This window comes from Halichoerus grypus, chromosome 9 (assembly GCF_964656455.1).
Source record: "Halichoerus grypus chromosome 9, mHalGry1.hap1.1, whole genome shotgun sequence".
Taxonomy (NCBI): domain Eukaryota; kingdom Metazoa; phylum Chordata; class Mammalia; order Carnivora; family Phocidae; genus Halichoerus; species Halichoerus grypus.
Window position 1 is genome coordinate 9680264 of NC_135720.1, and position 13454 is coordinate 9693717.

General features: G+C 49.6%; 1 protein-coding gene across 1 annotated transcript in view; it reads right to left on the bottom strand.

The window, feature by feature from the left end:
• Window positions 1-13454, bottom strand: part of SYNJ2 (synaptojanin 2) — a 73767-nt gene that overhangs the window by 18542 nt on the left and 41771 nt on the right. Inside the window, exons 9-14 of the mRNA XM_078055856.1 lie at window positions 9170-9361; window positions 7159-7240; window positions 6245-6385; window positions 4571-4763; window positions 2012-2170; window positions 98-254 (exon numbers count right to left, since the gene is read on the bottom strand). Of these exons, the coding sequence (XP_077911982.1) occupies window positions 98-254; window positions 2012-2170; window positions 4571-4763; window positions 6245-6385; window positions 7159-7240; window positions 9170-9361 (924 nt within the window). The remainder of the gene's footprint in view (window positions 1-97; window positions 255-2011; window positions 2171-4570; window positions 4764-6244; window positions 6386-7158; window positions 7241-9169; window positions 9362-13454) is intronic.

Genomic DNA, 13454 nt, shown 5'->3' on the forward strand with positions numbered 1-13454 from the left:
CAAAGGGTGCTGTGCTGAATAAACGTGACTGACTTGCCTTCTATGCTATTGATCATTCACCCTCCACCAGCTCTGAGCGCGCATACATCTCACGCACCTGTCCTGTCAAAAGAGTGCCTCTTCCTCCACCACAGGACCCTGTCTGTCCAGGCAGGGGTGCGGCATTTGTCACTTGTGTCGTAGGCGGCCGAGCCAACGTCATATTTGTAGGTAGGTCCAAAATTAATGGCGCCTTCATGAAAGTCTTTAAAAATCTATTGGGAGAAAAGACCAAGACCACCTTAGCTCTCCTAGATTCTGTACAGCATACGCAAAAAGAAAAACCAGAAAAGCCCATTCTAGAGTGCTCTCTTCCTAAAAAGACACAGAATCTACATTATAGTCGTAAGTATGTTTAAAACTGAACACGTGGGGTGCCTGGGTGGCTCAGATGGTTAAGTGTCTGCCTTCGGCTCAGGTCATGATCCCCGGGTCCTGGGATCGAGCCCCACATCAGGCTCCCTGCTCAGTGGGGAGCCTGCTTCTCCCTCTGCCTCTCTGTCTCTTATGAATAAATAAATAAAATCTTAAAAAAAATTAAAAAATAAAACTGAACACGTGTGTGCTATTTTATTAGCAAGAGAGTGATGATTATTCATTCCACTGACTTACACACCACCCCAGGATCTCCCACCCACCTCGGGTATCCAATGTATCGCCTCGCGGTGAGGATCCCAGGTGCCCATCCGCTCAGTGCCAGACCTGGCGCAATGCCCGGCCATACCTAACAAGGCCTTCGTTGATATCTGCTAACTAAATGAGTTGGGTAAATAGAAGCACAGAACTGAAACTAAATTCTGTTTCTGTTTAGCTCTGGATCCAGCCCCAGGGCCGTGAGAAGACCCTGGAACAGACCTCACTACTTCTCTCTGTGCATCTGTGGAAGGGTGTGGACAATACTGGTAGGAGGAAGGAAGAAAAACCTGTTCTAGAGAGGTATGGTGTGGTTACTTTTCCATCTGGACACCCTTTGGCAATCCGGGGCAGGGCTGAGCGGGGAGTGAGCAGAAAACCTTGAGGAATGTCTGAATCTCGCTGTAGGAAAGACCTTACCTCCCCCAGCTCTGCACACTGGACCAGCTGTATTATTTTCAAAAGGTAAATGGAGCGGGGCTGTGCTTCTGTCATCTGAGCCCCACCTGCTACAAAGCTAACAGGCACCAAAATGAGCAGACGGTATTAGTTGGAGAAGATACACTTTGGGTCACCTGGAAGCTGGCCAGGGTGCCCCTGAAGAATTGAGGACAGATCCCATACTTGAATCTTTCCTATCACATCATAGCTTAAGGAGTCACTAAAAAACTGCATATGGGGGCGCGCCTGGGTGGCTCAGTCAGTTGAGCATCTGACTCTTGATTTTGGCTCAGGTCATGATCTCGGGGTCATGGGATGGAGCCCTGTATCAGGCTCCACGCTCAGTGGGAAGTCTGCTTGAGATTTTCTCCCTCTCCCTCTGCCCCTCCTCCCACTCATGCTTTGTCTCTCTAAAATAAATCAATAAATCTTTAAAAAAAAAAACCGCACGTGGGTCATGTAGGGGATAAACATGAACTCTGTAGTTTGACAGTTGTGGACTGCATCATGGCTCTGTGTACTGACTGTGTGACCTTGGACTCATTTGACCTGGGCCTCTGTTTTCTTGTCTATAAAATGGGTATAATACCTAATTTGTAGGATGGTCTGGAGAATTATCCACAGCAGTTGGTATATAAAGTATATCAACTATTGTTCTAATGTGTGTGTGCTCACCATTGAGAAACAGAGATCTCCCGAAAACAGAGTTCTTGGAGTGTCACTCGGTGGCTGAGTACATAAAAGTGCGGCGGGCCCTACACGGCTGGCCTGTGAGTACAGGGCGGGGTGGTCAGCATTCAGCAGCCTCCCACAGCGCTGCGCTCGATGCGGACACGCGGCCCTTCCAAGCAGCTCTGACTCCAGCGGAGTGTGCTGCTGACTTAAGAGCCCAACTTACTTTCCCACTTGATTTCTGTAGCTGCAGCTGATCAAATTCCAGAAGTTTCTTCCAGTCTTGGCGTTTGACAAAATAGAAGACTTCCTCATAAGTGAGATCGATGCGGTAGTTGAAATCGCCGCACCAAAACACGTAATCGTGAGAAAAAATGTTCCTTCCCTGTTAAAGAAAATCACAGTCATTTCGGCCCATTTGCAAAGGAGGTGGGGGAGGGGGAGGGAAACTCACCAGGCAGATGATACAGATGTGTTTTTTCTTAAAATGTTACTTAACAAAAGACTTCCCATGGACCATCTCATCTTTCCTTAATCACATACACCTACTGAGGAGCTTTTACGTGGCTTCCTTCATTTTATTATTTTTTTTTAAAGATTTTATTTATTTATTTGACAGAGAGAGACCCAGCGAGAGAGGGAACACAAGCAGGGGGAGTGGGAGAGGGAGAAGCAGGCTTCCCGCGGAGCAGGGAGCCCGATGCGGGGCTCGATCCCAGGACCCCGGGATCACGACCTGAGCTGAAGGCAGACGCTTAACCACTGAGCCACCCAAGCGCCCCTTCCTTCATTTTAAATGATGGTGTTTTTGAGTGGTTTGGAGAAAGCTCATCTCTAACTGGGAAGCATGACTGCCCATCTTCACTGCGCCCGCCCCAGCTCTGAGATTGGGCTGTGCTCCAGCTTTCATTACATCTATATCCAAAGATGAGTTGCCCAAACATTCAACGTTATGAGGATCAGGCTTAAGAACATAAAAATGCTTGGAATGGGCAACTTTGTAAAATGTCGTGGATTTTATCCATTTCCATCCTGTGACCCTCCGTCCCATTCTTTTCTCCCCTGCCCTGTCTAGCCCACCCTGAGCCCGTGGTCCCCCAGCGCAGCCCTGGAGAGCGCGGGATCCTCGCCCCTCCTTCCCAGCCATGAATCACACGCCAATGACAGCGGCCACAACATACCCCCCACCCCCATCTACCTGTGCTGGGCTCTGTCCTGGGGTCACACTGCCCTCACAGCAGCCCTGGGAAGCATGTACTGTCGGCTCTCCTTCATTATCTCCTTTTTATCCTTCAGATAAAAAGTTCAAAAGAGCTTGCTAAAGTTATTACACCACTAATGTGTAACAAAGGCAACTTTGGACTCAGATCTGCCTAACTCCAAAGTCTGTTTCTATTCTCCTCATGTGGCATTTCCACTCCCTGCAACCCACGACAGTAATCTGGACAGAAGATTAACATGATCACAACCAAATCAATGAGTGCGTAGAGCCCTGCTGCCCAACAGAACGTTCTACAGTGATGGAAACGTTCTCCACCCACACTGTCCAAAACAGGAGCCACCAGCCACAAGCAGCCGCCGCGTGGCTGCCAAGAAACATGGCCAGTGTAACCAAGGAACTTTTTATTTCACTTAATTTTAATGAATTTAAATTTAAATACCTGCTTGTGGCTTGTCTACTGGGCAGCACAGGTATAGAGTATTAACTTATAGGTATCCTCGATATTTCTGTTGTTGAAAAAAAAAAGCTCCATTATAAGCCCTTTGAATATTTTGAATGTGTCCAAAGTTTACTATTTCAAAATAGCACTCTAAGTGAGAAGGGCTGGACTTTTTTTTTAACTAAATGGACACACAAAGAAAACATGCATCATGTCCTCTGTAGTCCCAGAAGACTGCACGTTGTAAATTTCCCAACCCTGTCTGTTTCTTCTTTAATCCAAGAAATAGAAACCACAGCAGAGATTACAGCACTTATTAGTGAAAATGAAAGCGTTTTCGCCTTCACTACTTGTGCAGCCCAGTACACGGGATGTCAGGTTTATGGGATCTATGTGGGCTCACACGGAGGAGCTCCACGACCCAGCCAGCTGTGCCACAGATATGGGCAGAACGTGTGACGGGAAGAGCTGGCCTCCCCTCACTGCAGGGAGACGGGGGTCTGCACCAGGCTGAAAGTGTGCGGGCATCATCTCCGCACAGGAAGGGGAACATCTGAATCTGAGTCTGGAAAGGCCATCCGCGGGCTTTGGGGTGGAACCCCCTGACGTCACTAGAGGGCAGCATGGTGCACGCTATCAGCAACCGGGAGACCCGGTGGGAGGATCCAGGGCTCCTCCAACGTGAATACACAGATTTCAAAAAAACGGGCCTTCTTATCTGAGCTGCAAGAGAATGTAGGTCTGAAGACCATGAATCTTAAGAAAACCAAGTCTCGTACTGTTTGGATTCGGATGTTCTTCACCAACTTGGACAAAGTGTGCACACAAATGCAAAGAAAATGTAGGGTGCATAAGGACATTTGGGAAATGTGTAATAGAGACGGGGCACAGAACACTCCAGGGACATCCCCTGGACTGAGCTCTACTGTCCCAGCCCAAGTCACTTCCCCTCCCCCGGGGCTCAGCCCCCCGGGGGGCAGGGACCCTCCCGTAGTCGCACCCCCGATGCCTGGCCTCTATCAGCAGCTCAGAAAACCACGTACGGGGCCGCACTGAGCAGGGAGCTAGCACGCGCGCCCGGTCACATTCCAGGCCACCGTCCACCTGTGCCACGGTGCTCTCACCATCGGGAAACTCAGCTTCTGGGTGATCTCCCTGTAGTCCTCGTTCCTCTCCTTCACCTGGGACTGCCCGGCCGTCAGGTGGCTGCACACGAAGCAGAAGCTGGTGCTGTGGAACTGAAAGCGGATGCCCACGGCCCCTTTGTTCCCCGCCTTTCCCCCCATGCCTGTCTTCACCGTGTCCATGGCCACGTCCCTGCAACACAGAAGGGGCACACGCGGCGGCTCCTTAGCGGCTAGGACGGAAAAGCGCGAAGCAGCTTTGCGGCGGCCAAGACCTGGGCTGTTCAGTCACCTCTTGGGCGGCCAGGCCACCCAGTGACTGCCCTGGCGTCACTCCTGCCCTCTCTCCTCTCCCTGTGGCGGGCCCGGAGAACCGTCTCCACTGCCCCAACTCTCAAGTGCCCTGCGCTCACAAAGGCACCCAGGAAGCTTTCACCTCCATCCCGGCTTTCCGCTCCCAAGTCCTCGTCCTCCTTGTCGCCCGTGACACAGCTCACAGCTTGGACTTCACTGTCCCCTGCCCCACCCCTCACTTTCCTGCAACAGGCAGGAGCTGCCATCAGGTGACCGCCCAGTTATCTGTGCCGGGCTGCACAGGCGTTTTCCACGCAGACACCTGCTCCCTGGGACTGTCAGCGGGCAGACAAGGTGAGGGGATAACTGGCCAGGAGGCACAAGAGCTAAGCCAGCCAAGGCTGGAGGAGAGGCCGGGGAGCCTGGGCGGCCTCTGGGCAATCTGAAGCTCCCCAGCATCGCTCTGCCATGGTTCACCTCTAACCTTTACCCTGACCTTACCCTTCCTGACTCTCACCCACGCACTTTGGACACCGCCCAACTGCCGGAACACACACTCGGGGGGGGACACGGACTTAAAGGTTTTCCCAAAGTCAAAGAAGAGGATGATGAGCACGGAGCATAGTCATACTCTCCCAGCACTGCCCCCAGCATGCCTCTGGTCCTCTAAATATTCAGAGGTGTTCAACCAGGAGGGGGAAAAGTTCAGCCTGGCATGGGCAGCAACTTCAGCCTGGCATGGGAGGAAATTCTATTGATATGAGTGAGACCAGGTAGCAGTGGGAAGTTATGAGTCATTGAAGGAAAAGGTGAGTTCTTCCCAAACCTTAAAACACACATGCATGCAGACACATGTATGCACACACACACACGCACACGCACACGCACACTCTTTCCTCTGAGGACACCCGTTTGCTGAGTGTTCCCTATCTGACATACACAAAGTGGTCACTTTAGGGGCATTACAATGGGGTGACAGCAGTAGAGGCTTTCTGCCCACCCATCTTATTTAGAACTCTTTTAAAAAGCGACAAAAGAATTGGCATTTCCTGATGAGTTACTCAGCTCTTGGTCAGAGGCTTCCTGTCTAAAACTTCAATAAGGAATCCCTTTCCTTGCAATAAACTGAGCTTGGGAGGACAACAATCACTCCTGAAAGAGTTCAGCTTCCTGGCCCGCAAGGTTCCCACTGTGGCTTTTTAATCGCCAGACAATATTCTATTCAGCCTGCTTTGTCCTTGGGGGGTTGCTACATTTATCTAGAATAATGGCAAGTCCTGATTCCTGTTGCAGGAGGGGAGGAGGAAGAGGAAGTCTGAACAAAACACCAAGACGAACGCCCCCACGCCCCCCACATGTTCATAAACTAAATGTTCTTACCTGATGAACGGGACATGGTATGGACGCACAAAGATATACAGACAGACGCCCACCAGCTGTGCCGAAGTCAAGAGAATGTACCTATGAGAGCGTGAGATGGCTTTCTGGAGCTGCTCACCCCACATCTTCCTGTTGGTGGTACTGGAAAAGACGAGAAACAAATGACACTTTACAGTCTGCTAGACATGGGCTCTCCCACCGACAAACTCCTCCCGCCCTTATTCTTTCTATAGAACTAGTGTCACACTGTCCCCACTCCCGTGTCAGTGCCATGCCTTCATTCCTGCAGTGGACTACCCGTGTATTTCTGGTCGTGTCATACACATCATCGCACATACCTCACCCCACCCCTGCCACCTAAAACCCAACACAGCACCTTGCTCATAAGAGCTGCAGAGATCAGGTTTTATTATTTGTTCAGAAAGTTCCTTGAAATTAAACTAGGAAAGAAAAGGTCCAGTTGCCCCTAAACAAAACGTTAATGCAGTGGTTTTCTTTGTACCTGTACAGAGAAGAGAAGCACCTTCTCCCCGAACTTATGCTTCTCACCTTCCCCAGTAAAGGTGAATCAGCACGCTCCCAGGCCGGCCCTCAGCCCCCACCCTCCAGGTGTGCACACGCCAGCTCACAGCATGACTCAGCCTCCACACATGGCCGAGAATCTATAGTAGTAACCCGCCCTTCCTGCGATTTCCTTAATTTGCAAAGAAAGAGGAACTGGAGGTGCACATCTGTGTGTGGGGGAGGGGAGGGTAGGAGTGCAATCAGGAGTTCCTACACCCCGAGGGTCACAGGGCAGTGGATGCAGAAGCAGGATGGACCCAGCGTCCCGCTCCTAGCCAGGCGCCTGGCTCAGGAAAACCTTGGGTGAGTTTCAGGGTGCAATCCTGCACCCCTCGTGCCCGGATGCTCACCTGGCATTGACAATATTCCCTGCGCTCAGCTCCACCATCTCTTCAAACCCCACGGCAAATATGTCAGCTGGGCTGTCCTCATCTGGGGGAAAGGCGGGAGTTGAGGGAAATCAGACAGCACAAGGTCTGCGTTCGTGGACGCGCCGGGTGCCACATGTGCCCATTTGAGCCCACGTGTACCACTGCTCGGTGCACTCGTCCAGATGACTCAGTGAAGCTCCATGCTGATCCCCCCCTTCCCTCACCTCCCCCGGTGCCCATGGCCTTTCCCGGTCTCCCTCCTGGGACACGTTAGTGACCTCTCCACACCTCTGTTCCTTTTTCTGTGGAAGGGACGGTAACCGCCATCTCACAAGGACGCCGTGAAGCATCCATACCCACCCCACTTGGCAGGTAGTAAGGGCACTGCCCTGTGGGTTCCTCTTCCTCCCCAGCACATCATACGCATCACCAACATATGCATCAGACCCAAAAGCACGTCTCACGCTTGCCAACTCCGTACTTCGCACAGTGCGGGCCCAGCCTTGCCCGGTTAATGACAGACTGATGTGGTCCTGTCCCAGGGGACTGCCATCCTGGTGACTGGAGGAGGGAGAACCCTGCCCAGCTCGGGGACCGCGGAGGTCTCCTACAGAAATGTGTTTTATGGGGAACACAGCAAGGTGAGGTGTTGCTCATCCATGCTGTGTCCCCTTTAAGGAAGCGGAGGGGTTAATATGACCCCTGCAGCCACTGGCCGCCTCTCTCCAGGGCACCCCCCCCACCCCCCCCCACCCCCCCCCCACCCCCCCCCCCCCCCCCCCCCGCTTCTGCCACTCAGCCTCCGAGCCCGAGCCAGGCTGTGGTTCCCAGCACTGCAGAAAGGGAGACCCCGCCCTCCCTGACTCCACTGGGAGAGGCCAGGCCGTCCGCTTCCTTCCCTGTCGGCCTCGCAGGGCAACCTGGAACCGCAAGCTTAACTGGCTTGAAGTTTTTCTTCTTTGTTTAAGGAAAAAAATACCCATTTGTCTGCTCTGCTGGCAAGAGTCCCCACAACCCCTCCCCCCTCCCGAACCTGGTGAGTTTCTAGTGGGGGCACTGCTGAGCCCGCCATCCCAATAAAATCCCCTGCAGAGGAAGAGCCAGCTTGCTGTCACCACGCACCCATCCCTGCAGGCACATGAAGAGCCATTTTTCCGAGAAGGGGGAGGGAAGCTCCCTCAGCTGGGGCTGCTCTCATGTTCTCGGCATGTACAGGGCCTGCCCCGGGGGGAGGGGGGGCACTGTGAACGGTCACCACCAACTCAAGAATCCCAGGAACCCTGGCCTGTGGACTCAAGCCAGCCTGGGCCTCACGGCAGCAGGGGTGGGAGTGCAGACTGCCCGTGACAGTGAGGGACGGGCTCTGGGTGCGGCTCCTGCCCATCCCCCGGCAGAGACCCGAGGCCGGCTCTCCTGCAGAATCCAAGGGAGCTGGGAAAAGCCGGCCCCATGGTAACGCTGACAGCGGAAAATCATTTATGCTTCAAATCCTGCACCGTGAGGCCCTTTCTGCATTTCCTTGCATGATGTAAGACAAAAGGTGAAGTGCCAAACTTAAGAATTATTTTGTTCTTAAAAGGCACGCAATTCTTTTGTGATGACTTAACGCGAACATGCAGACAGAGGCGTTTGGGGAGAAGGCGGGGGCAGATGCTCCGGGTCAGCAGCAACATGAAATGTGTGCCTGGCTGCAGCCCGGCTCGAGGGGCCACGTCCTCCTCCCAACGACAAAGACGGCTCTGGTGAGCAAAACTGCAAACTGCGAAACCTCCGTCCGGGAAGAGAGAGACCCCCCCCAACTCCGACGACCCTTCCACACATGTCAAGTAATTGTCCAGATGTGCTCTGGACACCCACACCACAGCCCTTTCTAAACCTTCTGAGGCGTGAGAACACCAAATACCAAATCGCAGGAGTCACAGGCTGCGGAAGAGGCTAAACCCAGGGCTCCCCGGAATCTGCATGTGGCGGTCAAGGCAGCAGCGCTCACCCTGGGGTCCCGTGAGGCCGGCGAGCTTGGGGGAGTCGAGCAGCCAGTCGGCCAGCTCGGCCGTGCCAAGGAGGTTGCTCCTGAACTGCTTGCCTCCGTTCACGTTCCAGGTCCCCGTGGCGATGCGGATCCGCTTGAAATGCGTGAATTCCGACTGGCGCTCTGCCATGGCTCTCAGGATCCTGGGCGTCACTGGGAGGAGGCAGGAGAGGGCGCGTGTGTCTGCGCTGCCCAAGCACGTGCCTCCTCCCAAAACATGCAGGGGGCTCCCTGTTGGAGAGGGGGCTGCGGATCCTACACACTGGGGCCAGGTGTGCTCCTCGAGAAGGTGGGAAGAGGCTGAAGCCAGGGACACCTGGGTGGCTCAGTAGGTTGGGCGAATGCCTTCGGCTCAAGTCATGATCCCAGGGTCCTGGGATCGAGCCCCGCATCGGGCTCCCTGCTCGGCGGGGAGTCTGCGTCTCCCTCTCCCTCTGCCTCTCCCCCTGCTTGTGCTCTGTCTCTCTCGCTCTCAAATGAATAAAAAAAAAAAAAAATCTTAAAAACAAACAAACAAAAAGAGGCTAAAGCCACCGTAACCAGTACACTTGCCTGGGGCATTTTTGTCACAAAATGTCCTCCTCCATATGCTTTAACCAACCAGACTCCACAGGGAGTCTCTGCCTCAGCACTTCCTCCACGATCCAGTGGGGACATAAGCAAGGGGACGCTGCAACCTGCCACACTTTGAACGCCTATATCTAAAACTTGGAATGTCTTACCCCATCTCTGCCTTTTTCACCCCCCATCCCTCAGGAGAGGTTTCGTTTGCTTTATGTTGGACTCAAGCCTTTAAAAAATCCTTACTCTGAACCAGGTTCATCTTCTAGATATCTAAAATATATTCCATTTTTTAAAGTAGTGACTTACCTCACATCGAAGTCATGCCTACCTACCTACTTAGTAAGATGCTGTGCAACGCAGACCCTTATTTCCAGGTCGACACAAATAACCTTGTCTTGGCTATTGGAGCCAAGTGAGAGTCTCCCATGGAAGAATGGAAGCAGCAAAGGGGCTGTGAAACCATGTTAAGCACAGGCAAATTAATTTTTCAAAAATTTCTTAAACAAAGCTTACATATTCTTATAAGGAAAAATGTTGGGTTCTCCCCTTCTTCTCCATTGAGAACTCTATAGCACTTATAGGATCTAGGTGGTAAGATGCCATTAAAATTCCCTCAAAGAAACCTCTAGCTCATTCACAGGTGGAAGCTAAAAAACCAAAACCACCCTAAAAACCATGAACTCATAGATACAGAGAACAGACTGGGGGCTGAGGGGGCTGAGGTTGAGAAAGGTGAAGGGAGTCAAAAGTACAGTTATAAAATCAGTAAGTCCTGGGGGGCCACCATAGTTGATAATACTGTGTTGCATATTTCAAAGTTGCTAAGAGAGTCATCTTAAAGGGTCTCTTCATAAAAAAAAACTTCTTTGTAACTATGTGTGTGGATGGATATTAACTAGACTTACTAGATCATTTCACAATGTATACAAATACCAAATAATTATGTTGTGCACATGAAAGTAACATAATGTCCTATGTCAACTGTATTCAACTAACAAGAAGAAACCTCTAGCTATTGACAGAAGCATGACAGTCTTGGTCCCTGAGAGCAGGAGGTGTCCTGATCCCCGGAGACAACCATTTCTTCTCCCTCTTCTAGTTCTATAGTGTCCTGGGACCCTAACAAAAGGAGGCCACTCTCACGGGAGACTCCCTGGGACAAATGATATCTGGTGATGGGGATCAAGAACCCACTGGGGCTGAGAAAGGGTTTCCGGTAGGAGCTAGCGCTCCGAGAAACTGACATGTAGAATAGTACAGGGTCTCCTGCAGCATCTTCTTGACTTTCCCCCTCCTCTTGGCTTGGAAATATACAAGAAAGTATAAGAGTGGGCTTGCACTGAAGGCCAGAAAGCACGGGCCCCCAGGAAATACAATGATAGCTGCTACTATGTACATATTTTGTATATTCCTCTGCCTCAGTCATGCCAGGACCAGATACCATTCAATTAAAGTCCATGCCTATCACCCAAAGCCTACCAGAATTACTCAAACTAGCCAATCCTAAGCTGTTTACCCTGTCCTGCCTTTCCTGCGGAAACCCCAATAAACCCCTGTGTGGCATGCCCTCCACGTCTAGGACCTGCAAGTATAGTAGAAATTTCTTTAAACTGAGGTAAAATTGGTATATAACATTATATAAGTCTCAGGTGTAAAACACTACAACTCTACATCTGTATGCCCTACAAAATGATCACCACCAAAAGTCTAGTTACCGTCTATCACCATACATTTGACCCCCTTCTCCCATTTGCCCACCCCGGTAACCACCAATCTGTTTGTATCTATAAGTTTGCTTTTGTTTTGTTTTAGATTCCACATGAGTGAAATCACGTGGTATCTGTCTTTCTCCACCTAACTTATTTCACTTAGTATAATACCTTCAAGGTCCATCCAGGTCATTGCAAAAGGCAGGATTTCATTCCTTTTTGTGGCCAAGTAGTATTCCTGTGTGTGTGTGTACATTACATCCTCTTTATCCATCTAGTGATGGGCACTTGGCTTGTTCCATTTCTTGGTTATTGTAAATAACGCTGCAACAAACATAAGTGTATGTATATCTTTTTGAATCAATATTTTTATATTCTTCAGATAAATCCACAGAAGTGGAAGGCTGGATCGTATGGTAGTTCTATTCTTAATTTTCTGAAGAATCTCCGTACTGCTTTCCATACTGACCGTGCCAATTTACAGTCCCACAAACAGTGCATGACAACTCCCTTATCTGCCAACCCTCTCCAATGCTTGCTGTCTTTCTGACCAGTGAGGTTAGATCTTATTTTCATTTTGATTTGCATTCCCAGTAATTAATGATGTTGAACATCTTCTCATGTGCCAGTTGACCATCCATATGTCTTCTTTGTAAATAAGTCTATTCTGATCCTCTGCCCATTTTTTAAAAATCAGGTTGCTTGAATTTTTTGTTGTTGCTGGTGAGTTGTAGGAGTTCTTTACATATTTTGGATATTAACCCCTTATCCAGTTAGGATTGGCAAAAATATTCTCCCATTCAGTAGGCTGCCTTGCATTTTTTTTTTTTTTTTTTTTGAGGGGGGTGAAGAGGGAGAGGCAGAGAGAGAATCTTAAGCAGGCCCCATGCCCAGCATGGAGCCCGATGCGGGGCTTGATCTCACAACCCTGAGATCTTGACCTGAGCTGAAACCAAGAGTCGGACGCTTAACTGACTGAGCCACCCAAGCGCCCCTGGCCTTTTTGTTCTGGTGATTTCTTTTGCCGTGCAGAAACTTTTCCGTTTGATGTAACCCCATCTGTTTGTGTGCTTTTGTTTCCCTTGCCTTTGAAGTCAGATCCAAGAAAACATTGCTTAAAGCAATGTTGGGGAGCTTACCACCTGTGTTTTCTTCTAGGAATTTTATGATTTCAGGTCTTATATTCAAGTCTTTAATCCATGCTGAGTTGACTTTTGTGTATGGTGTAAGATAGTGGTCTAGCTTCATTTTTTTGCATGTGGCTGTCTAGTTTTCCCAACACCATCTATTGAAGGGATGGTCTTTACTCTATTGTATATTCTTGGCTCCTTTGTCATAAATTTCCTGTCCATATATGCATGGGTTTAAATCTGGGCTCTCAATTTTGTTCCATTGTTCTGTGTGTTTTTACACCAATACTATATTGTTCTACTATAACTTTATAGTTTAGTTTGCAATCAGGGAGCTGGATACCTCCAGCTTTGTTTTTTTTTTCTAAAGATTGCCATGGCTATTTGGGGTCTTTTGTGATTCCATACAAATTTTAACGTTATTTGTTCTAGTTCTGTGAGAAATGCTACTGGAATTTTGATAGGGATTACACTGAATCTGTACATTATTTGGGGTAGTACGCATATTTTAACAATATTAATTCTTCCAACCATTAACACAGAAGATCCTTCCATTTACCTGCCTCTTTTTCAGTTTTGTTCATCAGTGTCTTACAGTTTTCAGAGTACAGATCTTCTACCTCCTTGGCTAAATTTATTCCTAGGTATGTTATTCTTTTTGCTGCAATTGTAAATAGAATTGTTTTCTTCATTTTTCAGTCTGATAATTTGTTATTAATGTATAGAAACACCACAGATTTCTGTATGTTGATTTTGTATCCTGCTACTTCACTAAATTCATTTATTAGTTCTAACAGTTTTTGGGTGGTCTTTTGGGTTTTCTATATATAGTACGTCATTTGC